Source organism: Acanthopagrus latus, chromosome 23 (genome assembly GCF_904848185.1).
Source record: "Acanthopagrus latus isolate v.2019 chromosome 23, fAcaLat1.1, whole genome shotgun sequence".
Classification (NCBI taxonomy): domain Eukaryota; kingdom Metazoa; phylum Chordata; class Actinopteri; order Spariformes; family Sparidae; genus Acanthopagrus; species Acanthopagrus latus.
Window position 1 is genome coordinate 19,334,639 of NC_051061.1, and position 21,777 is coordinate 19,356,415.

The 21,777-nt window shown below is 42.1% G+C and overlaps 1 protein-coding gene across 2 annotated transcripts; it reads right to left on the reverse strand.

Annotated features, from left to right (window-relative positions):
* Nucleotides 1-56: 56 nt before the first annotated feature.
* Nucleotides 57-11,231, reverse strand: kdm8 (lysine (K)-specific demethylase 8). Of its 2 annotated transcripts, none has more exons than XM_037090259.1 (8): nt 11,059-11,231; nt 4,357-4,830; nt 3,438-3,610; nt 2,430-2,562; nt 2,254-2,304; nt 544-693; nt 343-435; nt 57-263 (listed from the first exon to the last, which is right to left on the reverse strand). In XM_037090259.1, the coding sequence occupies exons 2-8, from the start codon at nt 4,810-4,812 to the stop codon at nt 99-101; spliced, it is 1,221 nt and encodes a 406-aa protein (XP_036946154.1). In that variant the 5' UTR covers nt 4,813-4,830; nt 11,059-11,231; the 3' UTR covers nt 57-98. The 2 variants fall into 2 exon arrangements, with proteins under 2 accessions (XP_036946154.1, XP_036946153.1); XM_037090258.1 differs by lacking the exon at nt 11,059-11,231 and adding an exon at nt 7,075-7,225.
* Nucleotides 11,232-21,777: the final 10,546 nt, after the last annotated feature.

Here is a 21,777-nt window from a genome sequence, read left to right on the forward strand (position 1 = left end):
TTAAAAACTCCAGATTGATTTCCCTTCACAGCAGGAGTAAACAAGCCAAACACAAATTTAATGCTAAAATATATATTTATTTTATTACGGATGTGCAGTCACGACCACCAGAAGCTCACAGAGAAGCTGAGCTCCAGGGATCGGACGTAGTGCCAGTGTCGGACAGGGATGAACAGCACCTCTCCAGGCTGTAGCACACATTCGAGATAGGGAGCCTTGGCAAACTCCGGGAAGCGCTCAGAATCTGGATTCTCCACCTCCACCTGCACGGAAGGAGAAATTGGAAAACGCTGCATACATTTGCAGGCTCAACCTGAGCTATCTGTGGACTGTCAATCTCACCTGACTGGTATTGTGAAGGAGCTGGGATTGATGAGGGTACAGCTTGTCGGTGTCCTCCGGGGAATATAGGCGGATGTATTTGCTTCCCACCACCTAATGTGTATACGGAGGGGAAAATCCCATGTGGTAAACAAACTGCAGCCACGTGACAGATTCTTGACACTAACTGGATTCATAAAGGCAGCGTTGTTTTATCGTCACCTGAGCCAGGAAGTTCAGCTGAGGGTCTTGGTGAAGAGGAGACACGGTACCTCCGGGCCCAAACCACGCATTTACTGTTATATCGTCTTCATCTCCTTCGCCAAGGCAGCAATAATCAGGAAGGCGGATGTCTTCCTTCAGCTCCGGTATCTAAGGCAACATCAATCAAACAAAATCACACCGAGAGGGCATTTAAGACTCATCCGGCTGACTAAACAATGCCTTGTTTCTTACCAGAACATTTGCAGACGTTTCTCCAGCAAGCAACACAAAATTATTCTTCTCTTTATACTCTACATTTGCTTTGTGGTATTTTTAGTCACACTAAAGAATGCATGGCTGTAAGGATGGAAATGTTGGTCTGTCACTTTGTCCTACACTTTAGATCAGACTGAAACAACTACTGTCATAAGATATAGTGCAGATAATCTAGATCTCCAGAGGATGAAGCTTACTGAGTGACCCTGACTTTTGATCGAGTGCTACCTTCATTCTGACATATTTTAGTTTGATATCTCAACAACAGCAGGATGGATTGTTACTAAACTTTCTACAGACATTCATGTTCCCCTCAGGATGAACAGCACTCATTTTGGTAACACCTATAGCTTAAGTTAATATCTTAATTCGTCTTCTAATCTAGTTGATGACCAAATAACTGCACAACTAATCACATTCCCATCAGCCCCAGTTACACATTGTAGTTCATGCAAATTAACCAATCTAAAATAGTGAACATTACATTTGCAACACATGAGCATATTAGCATTGCCACTGTGTGAGCATGGTGACATTTCACAGTAATTCAAGTGTAAACTCACCAGGATGTCACCAATTTGTATATTTGCTTTCTGTCTTAGTGGTAAAAATTATGGATTCTCAGTTTATGATACAGTTTTTGCTGTTCCACAATATTAATTTAATAATAGATCTCACTTTTCCCCAAATTTAAAAACTGCATGAAACTCACTGTGATCACTTTTTATGAAAGGTAACATGAAGCATTCCTGTCACCAAAATAATAAACGACCCAGACTCATCGCATTAGTTTCTTTCAGGTGATGATATGACATTGCAAAGCCGGTTCGTAGACATATATAAATAAACAACAGACTGTGACTTTTTAGCTTGACAAGGTGCACTTTTTGTAAAGTTCAACCCAGACGATGTATTGACATGGAAGGTAAAATTAGGACTGAAGAGCCAATACTGCTCAGAGCAGAGTGGTGCGAGGAGGAACGCTGTAAAAAGGGCAAACTATTCTTCACTGCACTGGAAAATATCAGCTGATTAATAATTTAGTAACCCGACAAAATTAATGGCAACACTTTATATAAAGGTCCTTGTGATAAGTGTTAGTTAATAAATAATACAGTCTTTTTATAGGTCATTTTAAGATGTTTAGTAACATTATTAAGTGTTAAGACTATAAATAAGTTTTTTGTTAGATTATGACATTTAGATGAGAAACACTTTGCTTAAGAACGTTCATAAAAGCCTTATGAGTCTCACTACTATACCTTTTATATCATTATAAGAACTTTACCAAGCTTTTTATTGCTTTACTAAGATGAATACATATTTTAATATGGATTTATTGGCATGCTCTTATTAACAGTTATCTGTGCTTTTGGCAGCCACAGGATCTAACACGAGAACAATACTTTGTTTAATTTTGGGCCTTTGTCTTTTCATTTCAAAGTTCCATACCTGATCAAAAAGCTGGTGTTGAGCGAGGTAACCCGAAGCTTTTACTCCATCCTGGTGAATTTTGTTTCACAGAGGAGATAAAAATGAAATTAGCATGTAAGTAATCACATGAAGGTGTTTCATCTTTGTTTGTTTACTTCATGTTGACAATGCGTGAGACACGAGGATGCACTTACCTTGTTTAGAATGTACCGATCAATGAATTCATTGACCGTAAGCAGCGTTTGCGACCATTCCTCATCGGTGTACCTTGATCCCACCTCCACGGGAACCGTTCGACAACCAGCGACAGATCTTAGGTATTCTATGCTTTGCAGTGGGGAGGGGGGGGGAGAAAATGAATTAATTAAACATTACACTGACACTGCGGCATAATTCATAAAGGGGAAAAAAATCAGGTAATTCAGGATTCTAGCGGTGCACAAAAATACATCATGTGTATCACTTCTGGATGTCCTCCTCCACCATCAGAGCGGTGAGTCAGATGCCAGGAGCCGTATGTCAGATGTCAGAGTGAATAGTCAGCTGTCAGGAGTCAGCAGTGAGAGGGAGGACAGTGAAGGATATTCTTAAATGGAGAGGCAGTTACATCAGACTCTGGTGTCAGGCATTAGGAGTCAGGAATCAGAGATGTTGTGACAAGTAAACCAACCTTAACTCACCATTTATTACTCTCACTAATCCATTTAATATTGATGATTTATATATACATGAACACACACGGACACGCATGTTCACACGCCTACTGTATATTCATGCCTGGTATTAAATGGAGGTAAATTGTGTGTTATATTCGACAGTTTTCTCTCCTCTCAGCTAGATAAGTGCTCTTAGCTGGCATCACGAGTGTAAATCAGTCTGATTACATGGCTGGACCGAGCATAAGTAGGGCTGTAGTGTTTAACCATGATGGAGGACTGCTGCTGTACCTGCTAATAATAATCCATGAAGCCAGTGTTTATACACAGAGGTGATTTAATACCTGAACATGTGCTTCATGTGACTATGCTTTTAACTTTTCCGGCAGACCTTTGTTTGACCGAATGAGTTAAACACACTAATAACAATACCTGCGTTCTTCAGAGGGAATTAAAGTGACACGGAAATGTCACCTGGACAAAGATATAAAAAAGGTACTGATGGATGAAGCCACATCAAGCGAACACACCGTAAAGAAAACAAACCTCCAGGGGTGTTGGTTGAGGGCGGGCCAGTGGTCGATGATCCCTTCTAAAATCACTGGTTTGAGGGGGAGCAGGTAGTCCGTGTTGAAGCTCTCCAGTGAAGGACACTTTATCCTGGGAACTGCCAGCTCTTCTTTGATCACAGGAACACGTGGGCACTCGATCTTTATTCTCTGTTAATGATGCCAAAATAACAAGGGTCTGTCAAGTCCTGAAATCAGTCCGAAAACTGAGAGCTTTAAGGTGAAATCAAGAACAAAAGCGTCTGAAAGATTAGAGCTGAAATGAGAAATAGATTGCAGGAGAAGGTGATCGGCAGCTATTTCGATTATATTATATTAGATTATTGTTATATAAAAATTCTATCTTCTCAAACATGAGGAGAAAAACAGCAATTTGAAACGTCACCAGGGGCTCTCTGAAATTTAATTAACCAATTGATGGATTAAATGAGAAAATAACTGAAACAGTTGTTGGTTGCAACCACTCGAGACTGCAGTTCGACACGGACAGTTCTGCTGTTTGAATATACTCATGGCCTTTTTTCAAGGGCAAGATTTTTAAAGGCAAAGAGAGAGGAAAAATGTAATCCAGATAATTCCAACTGCATTCTCTACACTCTCCATCTTAATTCTGACGGGATCAGAAAAACAAAGTGACATTTCGGTGTTTGTTGCACTTCATCTTTGGAGACGTCTGATGCTGGGAAACAAGATGAAGGGCAACAAATGTAATACTTCTCAACAACCTCCTCATCAGTCACTCTAGGCCGTAAACTTTGAATCATTGAGAGACTGGAAAAGAACACGGCTCCCCTAAAAATGAGGATATTCTGACTGAAAGATGCATCGTGATGCAGATGTGTAGCTGAGAACTTCTGACAAACTCAGAATAAGGTTTCAATAAAGAGATCACTGACCTTGACTTGGGAGTGTTCACATTCTTCTTCATCTTTAGTGGATTTCCTGACCTCACTCTGCAGAATCCTAACAATAACCTGAAGAATATCATCCATGATGGCTGCACCCATGAGTAAACCCATGTCACATGTTTTCACAGCCTGCAGGACCTCGTCGGCTGATGGATCTTCACGACACAGCGCAGCCACTTTGAACAGGCAGCCGTAAGAATAAACACGTCTCCATTCTTTGTCCACGTCACGCCATGTTCCTGTGTTGAGTTTCTCCCAAGAAAAATCCAAGATGATCTGGGCATTAAGCAGCCGGCTGCTCCTCGTAGTGTCGCTGTACAGCTGCTGCCTGCAGCGTTTCAGCATTTCCACCACACTTGACTCCACTTTGTCACTGAACTGCAGTGGAAACTGTTCCTCATTAGGAGGCAGGACAGCAGAGATCTTTGACCACAGCATGGCCATCGATGAGAAGGTCTTTATCTATGCAGCGGGACAGACAGTGAAGGTGAGTTAGAGCGGCACTTAATCAGACTGAATCCTTGATGACCTACTTCTAATTTTAAACTACATTCACATGCTCAAAGTTCGGAGATTAATGACTTCAACAATTCCCTGTGATTTTCAAAGGCAAAGGTTGTCATTTAATCTTGTTCTCTACTCAGTTGGTCATCAGTCCACTGATGTCACAAAATGGCCAACAGCATTACACACACACACAGGACACTGGCTTTTCCTGTCGCAGACGGCCTCTCTGCTGCGCTGCCAGTGAAACAGATGTAAGTAAACACCTAATTTCGAAATTGGCAACCCCAAAATGCAGGTGAGGACATCACAAGCCAGTGACGACACTCTGTCACATGGTTTCTGACACTGCCAACTCTGCCTCGACGTTGGGACATTCCGTGTGGCTGGATATGGTGCCAAGGTTTGAGGCAGCCAACTCTGAGCACCTGATTCATTGAGTACAGAAGCACAGCCTTGTGAACTCTGAGGCAGACAGAACAGATATAAACTGAATGGTTGCACTTAATATACTACGTCCCTGAAGTCATCATCAGTGTCAGTTATGACCCTGCACTGCACTCAGCTCGCATCTGTCTGATGTTCTGCACAGTCTCATCAGGTGAAACATTTGTGCAACCTTTGACTTTGTTTAAAACCAAGAAAACAAGCAGAAAGTCCAGTTATTTAGGATGTTTGGGGAATTAGGGCCATTTTGTCAGATTTCATTATGGAAGTCATTATGGAAAGATGTGCAGAGTGAACCTTCACTGAAAGCTCACCTCATCTGTTTTCAAATGCAGTACTGGAGGAAAACATAGCGAATGTTGTTAAATATATCCCTGCACTGAAATTCTTTATGATGGCTGTTGGTGTTGTTGTTAAATGTCTTTCTTTGATTGTTATGTCCTTCTGTTGCTGTCTGACTTAATAAATTGGACTTTATAGCCTGGTTAGACACTTCATGCTGGGGGTCAGCAACCTGAGGCATCCATGTTTACTCAAGTAAGTCAGTGGAACACTAGCAAGAATCTGCATGGCTAATTTACCTCAGATGTGGATGTTTTCATGGGGATGGCAGCATTTGTGTATAGTGCTAATCTTTTTTCATTACACTTCCTTTTCTCTCTTTTTTTTTTTTAAATGTTCTGCCACTGCAACACTTTGTAAATGAGAGAAAGTCATTAAAGGCAGTCTGCTGAAATTGAAACTGTGCATATAGTTTGTAACCACAGGGAGTAAAAAGAAAATGTTTTTGAAATGCTGATGAAAAAGGCTGGTGGGAGGCTGGCCGGGTTAATGATTTCAACTTGATGTGGGCGTCTTCGCGAGGATAGCAGCCTTTGTGTATAGCGCTCTCGTGTACATGTATAGGTACAATGTCCTGATAATGGGAAGAAAATGTTGTTGTTGACTACAGGCCTGAGTGATTACCGATAACGATTATTTTATTCTCAGATTGCAGATAAAATAAACTTACTTAACAACTCTAGCTCTATGCAACATCCTCTCACTCAATACCCCTTTAATTTATATCAGCCCTGAAAAAGGTGAGTTGATCCCTACTTTAGCCTACATGTGGCCTATATGGATGAAAATAAAATAACAGATCCACTGGAGATATAAATTATGATGTGTTCTGTTAACAAGAAAAATGGCTAACTTAATATCAACCCCTGAGGTATGCTCACATTCACCCTTCATTTTCACATAAAAACACAGAAATGTCAGCTTTGATGCTGCGAGGTTGGATCATAATAACCAGGTAAATCTACCTTTAGCCAACTAATAGGTTGATTGATTTACACCAAAATCAATCAAAATGTAGCTACATACTGTATATTTGGTTTAATTCTGATATATCAAGCAACACTGACAAAGATTTAATGGGGTGTCAATTTTGGCTAAATATAGGTGATTTAATTAAAGACATAACTCCTGTCAGAGTGTATCCTCTGCGTAAAATACTCCAAAGTATCAGCTGCAGCTCAAATAACAACATAAGATATCATGAGGAACATTTTGAATGTATGAAAATCAAAGAAAACCCTCTGCTACCAAATATGAACTGTGTTTGCTAGGTTTAACGTGAAACGTAGCAAAATCTGGTAAATAAATTCACAATTAGTAAGCTAAGCTAACATTTACCGACACAAACCGAACAGGTAACAGGCACATTTCAAACACTAGCAGCTGAAGAGACAGTAAATAAGTTATCTCTACCTGTTATAGCGACATTTACACCGTTTATTTAATTCAAGATGTAAACTACGCGCCGGTGTCCAGTCCAGAAGCTGCAACAACTCCAGCAGCCACAACTTTACCGCCTGTGTGACAACAAAAACACACCGGAAGGGAACTCGGACGGCGGAAAAGAAAGGTTCCACTTACGTTCAAGGTGAGCGAAACCGCAAAAAACAACCTTCCAGAAATGACGCATAAATACGTGAGTTCACCCCTGAATACAGCTTAAGAAATTTTAGACGTTTTATATATTAATTTATTTCAACAGCACAGCATTGACCTGCATTCACTCTGTGCTCCTGCAGAGGGTAGTAACATCTGCACATCCTCTAATCTGTGACATGCAGCATCATCAGCTTGAGGCAGTGTAACACTGAAATGAAAGACATCTTGTTAAGTGACTGGGTCTGTATGAGAGACCCACCTCCCCCAGCACTAACACACAAAAACACACACACACACTGTACACTGTACACACACCTGTTTGTTCAGTGTTGCCAGCATCCTACTGCGCATACACCCTCCCACTCTCTGCTCCTACACTGTCCCATCTGTCCACAACCTCTCAGCCTTGTTGCTGCATGGAGACGTGTTGCTCTCTCATTTGAGCTTCTTCTTTACATAGATTATCAACCAGCTGCAGTAAAAGTCAGCCAATAAAAAAAAGAAAAAGAAAAAGAAACAGTGCCTGATTTATACACACACACACACACACACACACACACAGACACAGGTCTGTCCCAACAGGTGAACAACATCCACTCATTATGTGGCGTTTAGGCGACAATTCTTCTGCTATGATAAATGATGGTGCATTTGTTACAACAAACATTTGTTCCCCTCCCTCTTTTCATTACACCTGCTACTCAGAATGCCTTACGTAAATGCACTTATTCCCAGGAGCCTGATTGATATGTATCTGCTCATGCAAGGCTAAAACAATAATTGAGTTTGTCTTTTTGATGGCACACTGAGATATTGGAGTATTCCGTATTCAATTTTCCTTTTCCGGTGGGGTGAAGCCTGAGCAAACATGATAGGAAACCTTCGACAGGGAAGTGTGGAATCTATAAACACGCCGCGCTATTATCAAATGTCAAACACTCTATGAAATTCAAATAATCTCGGTGCAAACCATGGAGCTGTTCCTGTATGTAAAGCAGACGGAAACAAGAGAGCGACAGCCTGGCTTTCCAGGAATCACAGGGGATTTTAAAAATGTTTCATGCATTTCTGTTCATTCTCACTGTGTAAACAGCAGAGTTCTGGTTCGCTTACATGCATGAAGGTGAGAAATAACTGGGGAGAGCAAAAAAAAAAAAAAAAAAAAAATGTTGTGTTTCTCTCATTCAAGCTCTGCTTTTACTAAAAGTAAAAAGGCAGTTTCAATATAAAAAGAGTAAAGGACAGGATAGAGACCTGCACAGGAAACTAAATGTGTGCAACATCAAAAACATGAATCAATTACTGTAATTTTAGGCAGAAAAACATCATTGTCAACCGACACTGCAGCAAAAAGAAAAAAAAAAAAAAAAGCCAGTGGATAACGTGAATCCGTGTACAAACATATTGTACAACTCAGCTGTTGGAACACACTGTGTTCATTATTGTACTGGGATGCTGTGGGAACTTCACACTATGATGTGAATGCTGTGTTTGTGTATTTCTGCTGGTGTGAGCGTTGGGGGTGGTCCCAGCAGGAGAGGACGATGTATTATTCACATGTGTCTGACTCTGGTTGTAAGAAGGTGCGGGGCTACACTGAAGGTCAGAGGCCCAGCGATGTTATTCCTCCCCGTGCTGTCAGCGCTGACTTCATGTGCAGGCCGTCTTCCCAAATATCCATCGGCAGGGGTCGGTGACCTTTCCCCCGGTCTCGAGGAGGGGGAGGGAGATCGCTCCGTCTGCTCCTCCCGGGGCCTCGTTAGCTGGTGGCACTCTGAAGATATTGAAGGATTCCATTTTAAAATATTCTGTGTGGTATTTCTTCATTTTCTTGAAATTTAGAATTTTTAACAAGGGAAGGAGTTAAGATGTTATTTACACCTTCAACGTGCAGTTGAGCTCAGGCAGCCTTCAGACGGAGTGCGTACTAACATTTTTACCTTAGATTTCAGATTTCAGCTTGTAATTAACGTCTTTTCAAATCAGTTTGAAATCTCAGGGGCTTGCAGGGACCAGGATTACACCAGATTAGCTGTATGAAGTCCCCATCTACCTCAGTTGTTTAGGAGAATTCTGCAATGGTGTTTTTCTGTAAAGCTCCTACTGTATGTTGGACTATAAACCTCACCCGACGGTGTGGGGGTGAGTAGAAAAAATGGCTGAATTAAATTTTTTTGGGTGAACTGTTCCTTTAAAGAGATAGACATTTTCTGAAACATGCCTTTTAACCAGGAGAATACTTTGTTTTGAAGCAAAGACTCCTTATTTACAATGGTATCCATAAAAAAACATATGCAGATGACATTATAATGTTTAAATAAAGGGATTTAAATCACATATAATTAAAATTATGATGAACAGAGGAGGAAAAACACACTGCAGAGTCCTCAGCATCACGAAAAAAAACAAAAAAAAAATTGAAATTGAAAAAAGTACACGGATCAATAAATTAAATATTGAGACTATTTCACCAACTGCCGTGAGACTGGGCTGGATGACTGTTTTGTAAATTAAATTGTTTTTCGTGAGCCAGAGCCAAAATGAAAATACATTTTCTAAAGAGATTCAGTGCAGTTAGAGGAAATAATCCCACCTTGTTCTGTGACACACTCTTCCTCCGCAGGCTGAGCTGCTCGAGGTTTCAGAGGAAGATGGTGCGAGATGACAGAAAAAAGCTCCAGAACAGCTTTGAAGGAATAAACTTTTTTCGTCCCACCATTCAATCCACTTTTATTCTCTATAACCGCCGTTCGTGCCTGCTTGGTTTGTTTTCGAACAAAAGTGAATTTTATTGTCGCTTCATAAAAGTTCTCTCAAAGTGAATTTAATTTCACTTCGAAGTGAATCCATTTAAACTGTACGCACGCAACTTTCTTTCTGGAATCTCGTCGGAGTTTGTGCGGTAAACAATTAATTTGGTTTGTGTTATCATGATTCCCTTTGAACCTGCTTGTCTCAGCAGTGCTGTATCACCAGCCCCTCGGCAGCAGCGGCAGCAGCAGTGGTTCACAATTTGCCAGCAGCTGAACGGGGCAGCAGGGCAGCGTGGACCGTGACTGTCAGCTGCGTATTCCCAGAGGCCTGTGAGGGCTGAACCGCTGGGACACCACAGGAGGGATGTAATCACCACCATTACGCTCCAGGTGCTGCTGAAATAAAAGATGGAAACAAGCCTCCGGCGGTGTTGCCATGGATCGGAATCCAATTAAACACTGTTTAGCTCGACACAAACTGCCAGTCGTAGCCTGTTGACTCATGAAATTAATGCATTGTTGTGTTACAAAGAAACTGTTGCAACAGAGAGTGCAGCGTGACCCGAGGCAGGACCCATTCACACCGCTGGAGCTTAATTCGCGGGTGATGTAAATATCATTTGGCAATTTAAGTGTCAGGAACACAACACAATATTGCATCTGTAATTCCACAATCTGGGCACTCCTGTCCCTGCGCAGCTCTGAAGGTCATCTGTTTGCCAAAGCAGGCACACAAACACACATCGTGTCAGCACATCCGAATGCAGTGTCACGTTTATCCCCAAGGCAATTTATGCAAACATAAAAACTAGTGGAGGTTAAGGGTTGCTACACTCCTTGGAAACCCTGTAATGGGTATTTGGAAATACCCCGAGGACGTAACAAATGAGAGGTGTAAAGTTAAATGTCCTGTGAAATCATCAGGAGATCTGAAACAAGCTGGCTTTACAGCCGCTGGGAGGTTTCCACAGACAATTATCTCGGGCACACCCCGGCCCTCGGCTCAGTGTGACTACAGGTCAGCGTCGCAGAGCGGCTCGCTTACAGATGTTGCTGGTAAATCGGAGGCAGGGATGACGGAGACGTCCCCCGGGTCACCGCTGAGACACGGGCTCGCCAGCTTGGCGTGCCTCCACAGACGGTGTTAGCGGGAACGCTCTCCTCTCTTCTCACTGCAAGCAGGTGCTCACTTCCAGTGGCTTAATGTGGGACGCCAGAGTGCAGGCAGTCCGTCAAAACCACTTTGGATCAAATTAATGCAACCAGGTGTGCCCCTGCAGTTGGGGCTCAGGTGACACCTGCTACTTCCCTTTAATTAGAGCTCAAACAGCTGTTTCAGGATAGACAGAGAGAGAGAGAGAGGGTCCCCGGGTTAGTTTGCCGCCTCCCTGCTTGATGCCGGCCACATCTGATTATTGGGGCATGTTTTGGGTGAAGCTCACGCACAAATCAATAAGCCTCAGTCAGGAAAATATACATTTTCACGCTTCGGTGGCGAATATAAGTCCTGATGACACTGAATGCATTTGGCTGCCTCAATAACCCCCATGTATTCCACTCCTCCAGTCTATTTATAAGGAGAGTGGGGCTCTTCTGGCCAAAAGGACTCACTTCTGACAAATATGACTCACTTGCTAAGCAAGGTGAAGATAAAAGTGGAGGCAGTCTTCACCTCGTTATTCTCGTACTGTGGAGAATCTTCAGGGGGCTGCGAGCTCAGAGGGTAGTTTAGGTAGCTTTGATCTTTCTTGGATGCAGTAATAAGCATAGTGCAGATGAAGAGAGAAGGTATCCATCTTGAAATATGATTTCCCTTTGGTTCTTTAACAAGGCTAAAAAGAGGTGGGTGGTCAGCTCCAGGGGCTCTGCGGGAAATTCTAAGCTCCCGTCAACATGGAGCTCATACATGCGACTGTGGGATCCAAAAAAAAAAAGTGATATTGCTCCAAATATTCGGGAGGGCCCCTGCTGCTGGGGATCCTGGGAATCATTTCTTGAAAATGCATCTGCAAGTTACAACTCATTTTTCTGAATCTGCATACGCTGAGCCATGCTCTGAGCGGTGAGGTTCAGCAAAAAAACAAACAAACAAATAATGGCACTGTTTTAATTAATCTCCCCTCATGCATATGGTAATATACAGTACATGCATTTTTAACAGTACAACGACAGCGTACACTCATGCAGGGATTTTAATTTACTTGTTGACGGGGAGACGCAGTAAATATGGTGAATTTCTAACCAACGGATCTCAGCATGAGACTTCCCCAGGTGATTTCTCATACTAAGTCGAAAAAAAGAAAAGTAATTAATTCTACTTGAAATAAAATTCTAAGCACCCACAAGTGTTAACAAGATTGGAAAAATGTAATGAAATGTATTTTTTGACTTAGTTTGAAATGATACATTTTGATCAGATATCACTATTTTAAGCTTAGATTTGGATATATTTTTCCAGACGCACATGATTTGTGCCGTTGGACATGTGAAAATGTCTGTTGATACTGTTTTTGGCAGTAACTGGAGTCATTCTGGTGATTTTTTTTCAAGAAAACACACAGTACCTTCCAACGCACCAACATGTTGTTGGGGTTCGTAGCTTTAAGGATCCAAATGAGGCAGGATCCAAATTCTTGAATCGTTCCGTTGATATACGACAGTCTTTAACAATTTGGTTATCTTCTGTGATGACTCAATAAATCAGAAAACGACTGTCAACAGCCATAAAAGTATATATTTCGGTCACTTTTTTAATAGGGATCAAATGTTCTATAAATCACACGGTGAATGATTTGCACAAACCTCTCAGTAAAACCCCTCAGAATATGATTTATTGAATATAAAACTATAACGTTTGGAGTTTAAGTGCTACTGACATCCAGATTTCTGACTCAGGGCACCAAAAAAAAAAGTAATTGTGAGAAAACTGATATTATTGTAAAATTTCATAATTTCTGTTTTTGGCAAAAATGGTGACAGGGTAAACATTTTAATTAAAATATATCTCTGTGAAACTCCCCCAGATGTTTAAATATGCACATGAGGCAATTAAAAAATGCACTAATTTGCATTTGTTTCCAGAAGAGAAATGTGATTAATCAGAAAATAGTCAACAGCAACCACTTTTAGGGATCAAATGTTACATAAATCAGGTTATGAATTATTTATGGACAACCCCTATTTATTAACAATTCTTATGATGGGAATAAAACTGGAGAGTTTGATGTGAGCGCTGCTGAAGAAAAGATTTCTGACTCAGTGTGAGAAGATAAAGACATGCATTTAAAAAAACAAACAAACAGACAATTGCTGTGAAACTTCCCCAGTCGTACTTCATGATATTATCTGTTTTGTACCTATTCGCACTACTTTGCATCAACAAAAGTCTCATCTAAAAACACCTCAATGTGTATTTTGCACATTTCCTTTCCACTAGTCTGAGAGAAAAAAAACCAAAAAAACAAAAAGTTACGGCTGCAAAATAACCCCAAATCTCAAAATTGACCAGTGCTTGTAAAAGAAAAATAAAACACCTTCAAAGAGATCTTTTTGAAAATGGGCAAAATCATGTCTTTAAAACACTTTCCCTCAGCAGGAGTGAACGCTCGTCATCCCTCCGGCTCTGCTCTGAAGCAGTTCAGAGGTCAAACGGGAGAAGTTCATGCACCAGCAGAGAGCAGTGTTGTGGCAGCAAAGTCCTCCCCCGTCATGGCTTAATGATTTAGTATGCAAAGAGGGAGCAGAGATAGTCACATATCTCATGCTTTTTTCTCTTTGTTGACAGTGTTTTGACTCCAAAGGCTTTTTCATCAGGTCAGATTCATGAATGACACCCTCAAAACGTTTTCCGGAGAGGCTGTGAAGGGAAGATTAAGCCTTCAGAAATCCTGTCAGGGGGACTAGCTACGTACCGACAGAACAACTCGCAAATTCACTGTTTGCTTTCCAATGTAAAGCAGGATGAGTACTTCAGGTAAATACAGGTGAATAAGTGTGTCTGATCCTGTTGTACAACTCCTTGTTGAAAAGATTTCTGAATGCATCCAGTCTCCTATCTAGAATCCGTTTTTAAATCTGCTTATCCTGTTGCCATATTTGTTGAATTTGAACATCTTTATCGAAACAAGAGATGTTAAAAATGTTTTTTGTACCTATTACAGGCACAAATAGAGGATCCTCGAGCATTTTCTTTGTGTTTCCTGTGTGCTGCGCAGGCAACAAAGGCTCCAGAATAGAATCTGAACACTCTCACAAACCATAAAACATTGTACACACCTGAGTCGAGAAATGCCTTTTGGCGGTTTGTGAACAAATCAAAGCCGTGGGTGTCTGACCTTGGCGCGCGCTACCAGCTTCAAACTGGGTCGGCAGTCACCTCTGCTCGTGGAAGAGAAGTCTTTTTCTTCATTTGAGGCGCAGGGTTTGGAATGTAACGCGCCGGGCGGATGCGTCCACGGGCCCGTGTGCGTCTGTGTGGAGGGGCAAACGACTGCACTCGTTTGCGGTGGAGAGGAGGAAGGCGGTTAATTTTCGTGGCACCTGTGACCTGCCACTGCTTCTGTCACAAACAACTGCCTCTGTGAATAAGGAGGGAGAGAAGAAGATGTATCGTGGCAGAGTCTTTCCCTTTTTCTTCTGTATTTTTACTGTCGGCGGCAGACGTATGCCGAGCGATGCCAAGATGTCGCCACACGGTGTCGATTTAAGGAAACCCGAGGAGCTGATGGATGATTTCCACCCATCAGCTCTCTCCATATTTTCCACTGCTTTTTTTTTGTTTGTTTTTTACTAATAGTCATTATCAGTCCAACCCTCCCTCCCTCCCTTCACAGTGAACACATATGCATCACTTTCCTCGCATTGTATGGAGAACGGTCGGCAGGAGAAGGAGCCGAACCATGAATAAATCAGAGCAAAGTAATTCAGTCCTTCAACCACCTGCCTCCCCGATGAACAAACACACAGACACATCCCTGAACATGCCCAGGGGCTCTTATCACATCCAGCTGTCAAGCGGGCGCTGATACATCGTCCAAGTTCTGTGTTCGCGTTCTGACACCGTGACCTCTCAGAATAAATCTTTAATGTGTCCGAATGAGTCGGGCGTTCAACCGTTTTTGTGTTTTTTGAATTTACAGGGGGGGAATTTCCATACGACACAAAATTTGTCACTCGTCTCCTCTCGCATCCAAACACATTTATACGGTGTGTGGGTTTGAAAGTGCATGTCAAGCCCTATAAGGTGTTCAGTCGGCTCACCGCGGGGTGATTCAGTGAGGACGGGTGCCAGCATTTCCTGCACCCGTGTTTTCAGACTTTTACATATTTCTTTTTACAAATTAATCTTTTCTCTCCTTTTTTTTCTGCTCCTCACCAACAAACAGTGATCTATTCCCAAGTCCTGCTACCTAACAAAAAAAAAAAAAAAAAAAAAAAAGAGTGGAAACAAAGCTGCATTTCTGGTAACCTTGGAAACTGAAGTCTTGTTTTTGAAAAGGCTGGAGTACAGTTTCTCCCAAAATTCAATCATGTCATTAAAGTTGTCATCAAATGTGGTCAATCAGCTGCAGATGCAGTGGAAGCTCTGTGAGAAACAACAACGCGTATCACATGACCATCCATGTAGGAACTAGATCGGCCCGGTCACCAGGGTGAAATGGAAGCAGTTACGTTCCTGCAGATATGTTCAGGTTTGTACGTGTCGCAGGCTGCGTACCGTATGGACATGTCTACAAAACCTTTCACATCATGTCCACAGCTCACGGTCTTTATCTGGCTTTCATGTCCTGAGGAGGTGGACGGGATGATGGCCACGACACCGCCGGGACAAGTCTCAGAATCTTCAAGTGTGAGACGTCTGGACGTGTTTGATTGCATTTCAACAATTGTAAATTGTGCACCAGTGGATCATTTAAGAGGAACCTCAGGAACCAAAACCAGTGTTTTCAGCCGCAACGTGTTATCCCAACCATAGCCGTAGTGGTTTTTGTGCCTCAACCTAACCAGAGCGTGAGCATTGTGAAAAAACAGGCATTGAAACTTGATCCTAAAGGAACGTAAAGTTTCTAATTATCTGCTGGTTTTGCAGAAAAGTACGTTCCAGCTTATTATTCTTCTCTTCTGTCCAGATGTAAACATGTAGGTTTGTGAATATCCTCGCCCTGGAAGGAGTTCAAGTTAAAACAAGTGTTTGCAGATACCCACACAGTCACAGACATGATCTTATACTCTGGGTTCTTGCATGCAATTTACCCTCTGCAAAAAATCAGTTGAAAGAGGAATCAATAAACGTCTGACAAAAAATCACTTAGGACACACAACTGAACTGGCTGAAGGACTGCTGTCCTCCATAAGCTTCTTATATTCCCTTTGAAATCAATTCATTAGTTTTCCTCCATCTAGTTCAGAGAAGATTTGCCTCAGAAGGGGAGAGGAGAGGGATTTGTCCCGCCTTGCTGGTGGGCCTCAATGTTTGTTTCACTCATAATATGTTTGACATTGAAAATTAAAACACCTACATGAGAAGTGGACGGTGTTCAAACTGCGGCGAACATGAATTCAGTGTGAAGACAGCGGTCGGGATATCAATCTCTTCTGCAAAAAGTGAATTTCTTTTTCGACATAATTCATGTCTCATTTTTGTTTGCAGCTAAATAAACAGGATTTAGCAGCTCTGTGGTAATCAATAACATACTTTGTGGACTTAATCCTTTAAAACAAAATAAAAACAAAAAAAAAACAGTTAAAATGTGAGTGGGAGGGCCCTTTGATTCTCTGTCTGGCCACAGAGAACATTTCCATTTGCCATATTTTCCACTGCTGAAAACACTGAGATGAATCCGTTACTTGTAGGATGTGAAAGATTTGGCAGTTCACTGACTCCAGGCAAACTTGGCAGGCGTCACTAGTTTGTATTCTAGCTCGCTGGAGTCTATCCGCTACAACAGACTCAGGCCTCTCCCCTGACGTAGTCTTAATGCTACGTAAAACACACAAATGTTGTGATTCATTAAGATAACACTGCAGCAGAGAATGTGAAATCACGGAATTAACACATGCTGCTCACCTCGAGCCATTTTCTTTCGGCTTCCAGGGGGGAGAGGGAAGAAAAACATGCCGCAACTTGAACGCTCTCAGAAAAATTTCTTTTGTCCGATGTCCAGCTCGGTGACGGCTGGGAGACGAAACGGCACCAAAGGTCATTTTTGTAATTAATCAGACACGGTTCATTGGCATGTGTGGTCACCGCAATCAGCATCATTATCACCATCGCGGCATTATCAGAGAGAATTAAATGTCAGAGCAACGCAAAACAACACAAGCGGCGTACACACACACACATACACACAACACAAACGAACCAGCAGGTGAAACAGATATTATCAGTCATACATAAAAATACACACATGAAGACGTCGAGCTAACTGAATAAGTACACTCACGCCTGCAAAATACATATCTCCCAAAATAGAGAAAAAGTTTGCAAGAAATAAAATAATTCATGTGGGTTCTATCTTTAATTATAGTGCCAGGCACCGAGCTACTGTCAGGGGTGCCTCTAAATTACCAGCACGCAAGAATAAAATTCTTCTTTTTTTTTTTTTTTAATTTTGAGTATTTGAATTCCCCCAAGACTCCTTCACAAAATTAAATTTGGAGACCCTCCGACTTGATTTCAAACTGGAGGTGATAGAAAAAAGAAACAGAAGAAGCCGCTTCTGAGAGAGAAGAACGACGAGGCAGATATCTCAGAACTGGAACAAAAAACAGGAATCTTCCTACCAGGGGCAGGTTGGATTTCTTCATGGTTCGTACGTAGGGGTTGTTTTCAGTATAAAGTTCCTTTAATTCAACCATTAAATGCATAATACATCCCATTAGAGACTAAAAGAGAGATAAGGCAACAAAATATTTAAATCTTAGTTGCCTCTATGTGTTTTTTTCAGACATCCAGCCTTTATGCTGCTACCTATATTGTGTTGTGTTACACAGCTGGCTTCTCTAACCATTCACCAATCATGAATTAGCTTTGTAATCGGTGCAACATGACCGTGTGCTCTGCTGCTTTTCAGTCTAGCTCTTATCCTGTGAGTTATCATCGTCACATTCAGGCTCAGGATGTCTGATTTTTGTTACAATTCCATTTTTCAAAAGGTAAAGTGATTCTTCAAAACAGCTGGGCATTGAAGATTTTAGCAAATGCAACCCAAACAACTGCAAATGTTAAGAGCTGTTGGCGACTATTTTCAGCTGAGGAAATGACAGGATGGAGTGACAAAGTCTTCTGGTGCAGTAATTATGACGGGAGACGAGGAGGAAGTCAGACTGTAACACCCGAGGCTGTTGTTCATTTTCCCTGCTGTTCAAGTCGGCGTTGTCTTTTTTTTTTTCTATTTTTTTTTTTTTTTTAAGCACGACCACTGCACAACCTCAAACATGTATTTATTACTTTAACCATGATGATGAAGCTTTCTTTAGTGCATTATTGAACCCAAACCATCATCCTTCCCTTCACCTTCCCTTTGTGACAGACACGTCAGATCAATAAAAGGCTTCTACTGTTTCGGTCGTCCTCAAGGAGACGGACAAGCAAAACATTTGTCTTCAATTTGGAGGACTTGTTGGATTATAGTTGAAGCTGAAGCCGAACCTGCGGTATTACTGCTGCCACCACTGTTGCTATGACACGTGTTAGCAACATGGCTACTGCTGCTAGCTTCCTGCCTCCAATCCAAAGCAAAAAAAACAGTCTGCTAGAGTTTTAATTTGACTGAGGGACCCTGATCTCAGCAGTGTGAAAAGGCAGAATAAAACACCTGGTTTCATAAATAAGTTGGCAATTATTGTCGCTCACTGATGACATCATAATAATGCTGGGATCATTATGACGCTCAAGAACAGAGCAGAACGTGACACCACATTGGAGCGCTCTCTTGTTAGTTATCCCCTGTTGCTCCGACGTTAGCTGGGGACAGAGACCATCTCTCTACAGTGATCACACTGTGCAATCAGTGTTGACTTCAGATTGGTAAGTTAAAGCGAACGACTCATGTATAACCACCTTTATATATCTGAGAAGTTGTATGTGGGGAGAAGGAACACGTCACCCGTGCGTCCATGTGGCTCACTGAGGTGTTTTTAATCATTTTTGGATGACTGGAGATTTACAGGCACCGAGGCATCTATTACATCAGGCCCTACAGGGAACACTAGTTAGTTACGTGTCTTTGAGCCTTTTATTGGATTCGTTGACTGTAAGAAAAACACAAAATATCAGCCGTCTTATTCTCTGATCTATTTTTAAGTGCTCTGTATAACATGTATTGTAAAACCCGCCTTGTTCTCCATTTATTCCTTCTCCCCCTGTCAACATTATGAGTCCCACGATAGCCACATTTTCCCATGTGCTCCTAAATCCTGCTGACCCTCCTGTCTGCTCAACCTCCATCTACCCCCATACAGGACTGTTTTGACATAAAGACGTAATCTCAAGGGCAAAGGAACACCTGTGCAATGAAATACATCTATAGAAACTCTTATATCCCTGTTGCCTTTATATATCTTAATCTGTGACATGATACTGCAGCATGCAGCGCTGTACATGTAAACAGTCCGAAGCAGGAAGTGCGGTTTGTTTTTTTCCTGACTATGGCGTCTCCTGTGTTTCTGTGTTCCTATCTGGATGTGATATGCTGTACTTTTATTTCCGCACTCGCAAGCAAAGACACATTTCTTCCCCCTTTGCGCGCAAAAGCTAGACAATAAAGTATATTCTATTCTACACGGATGTTATTAGGTATTGTTTACGCCACAACACCACGCACAGACCCGGTCCACAGATCTGATCACAGGTATTTCAGCCTCTCCCTCGATTTATAAGCTTTGCATTGGTGTCACACATTTCATTTTTTTTTTCCTTTTTCCCAGGGTACAGTACACAGGGGCATGATTACCTCTCTACCTGTGTGATGGAGACATTTCCTCCATGACTTGAGGTCCCTTCATGCTTTCATTACAACACGGCCATACATCTTCCCCCCGTATCTTGAAGGTGTTCGGGGAGTGCGGCGGCCATCTGGGGAAGCATACAGACATACAACACTGCATCATTTGTGGCAACCTATCAACAGCCGCCTCACCTTTTTAATGCTGATTTAGAGGGAGAAGCGAACGGTTGGGCGGAGGTGCTGATGATACCATCCCCTTCACACCGGGCCCGCGGAACAAAAGAGACCGCTGAGACCGAGCCTCTGCCAGGAGACACATGAATCATCCCTGACAAGGCTCCTCCCCCCGCGGTGTTGCCGCCATGAATTATCTACCGCTGTACAGGCCTTGATCAATTAGTCAATCTCTCAACTGCGGCCCTCAATTAACAAGGTGATTCCCAATGCTGCTGGCTCCTAACATGTTGTGCATTACTTGACGCTGCCAATTAAAGCGGTGCTCTGCTAGTGCTCTCAGAGCTGATACGGGTAAGTATACTGAGGGATTCATCTATAACCACTCTGCGCCTGTGAAGCTGAAAATGAGGGAGTAGAAAGCATCTCTCTTAGATTGATGTGCTCAGGGATGCTGTTAGAGAATTGATTTTGTTATAAATTCAGAGAGAAGGTGCCAATCACCTGTGTTGGCAGCCGAAAACACCCAGTCTGAACAGAATTCGAAACGAAAGCAGGGGTAAAAGGAGATATCTACGGGTTCAAACAGAATACAGATTGGCAGTGGGATGTGTGGGCCCCCGGTGCTCCTGAGCAACATACCACTACCCTAAGTCCACTCCAATAGACCGTTGCATGTGTCAAGGGGACTCTGGTGCGTGAGGCTAGCTGTAATTGGAGCAATCTGTTCCCTTGGCCTGGAGCTGCAGAGGCTGTTACATGTTTGAAGTCATAACCCTGGCAAGGTGTCCTCCATTTCCCACCGCTGGTGAGCTGCGCCGCAACTTGTCCGAGAAGCTCCAACCTCTGCACGCTCTTCGCTGCACCTAAACGCCCTTTGACATTTGCACTCATATATTACCACACTGCTGCCCTCTTCTTTGAATTCTTGGTCTATCTCAATACCAGTTTCTGTCTGTGAATTATAAAGATAATTTGAAGGAAGTTACATTCCACAGGTGTTTGGTTGCTTGCTGAACAAGGTACAACTTTCCCATTAAATAAGTGCTTCAACTCTCAGTTTACGACATAGTAAATATGATGTTAGTGGTTGATTAGCTTAGCTTAGCAGAAATACTGGAATTAGCTAGCCAGCCAATTTGTAACAACTGCAAAGTGATGCTATCATATTTACTAGTGAGTTTTAATTAGTGTAGCTGTAAACCCTCTATTTCCCTATTTCTACTTTTATATGCCGAACTAGCTAGCTGGCTGATGGTGGTAGCTTCATTGAATCTATCTAATTGAAACATTTTACTTCATTACCATTAGGTTTGTGCCAGCTACGACCACTTTATATTATCTGTCAAATGCACAGTACACACCCCCTTTTCCTATAAGATTGGTTTCTTCCAAAAGTTGGTGGTGCGGATGTAAGCACACACACAGAGCACGCAACCGCACGTGAGAAAAAATGTAACGACTACAGGTGTGTTGCCAAGGTGGTCAGTACAACAATGTCTTTTCCTGCAATTATTTTCTTTTTACCTTTGGTTGGAGTGCAGCTAGCTGTTTTGACCTATTTCCAGTCTTTGGACTAAGCTAGGCTAACTGGATTTAGTTCCAGCGACATATTAGTAGTACCTGTACAAGACTGGTATCAA

Coding starts and splice junctions, on each gene's coding strand:
- kdm8 (XM_037090259.1), bottom strand. CDS start 4,812: ATGGCCATGCTGTGGTCAAAGATCTCTGCTGTCCTGCCTCCTAATGAG. Junction 2,563..3,437: donor CTCAACCAACACCCCTGGAG/GTTTGTTTTCTT, acceptor CCCACTGCAAAG/CATAGAATACCTAAGATCTG. Junction 694..2,253: donor AACACCAGCTTTTTGATCAG/GTATGGAACTTT, acceptor ATGTTGCCTTAG/ATACCGGAGCTGAAGGAAGA.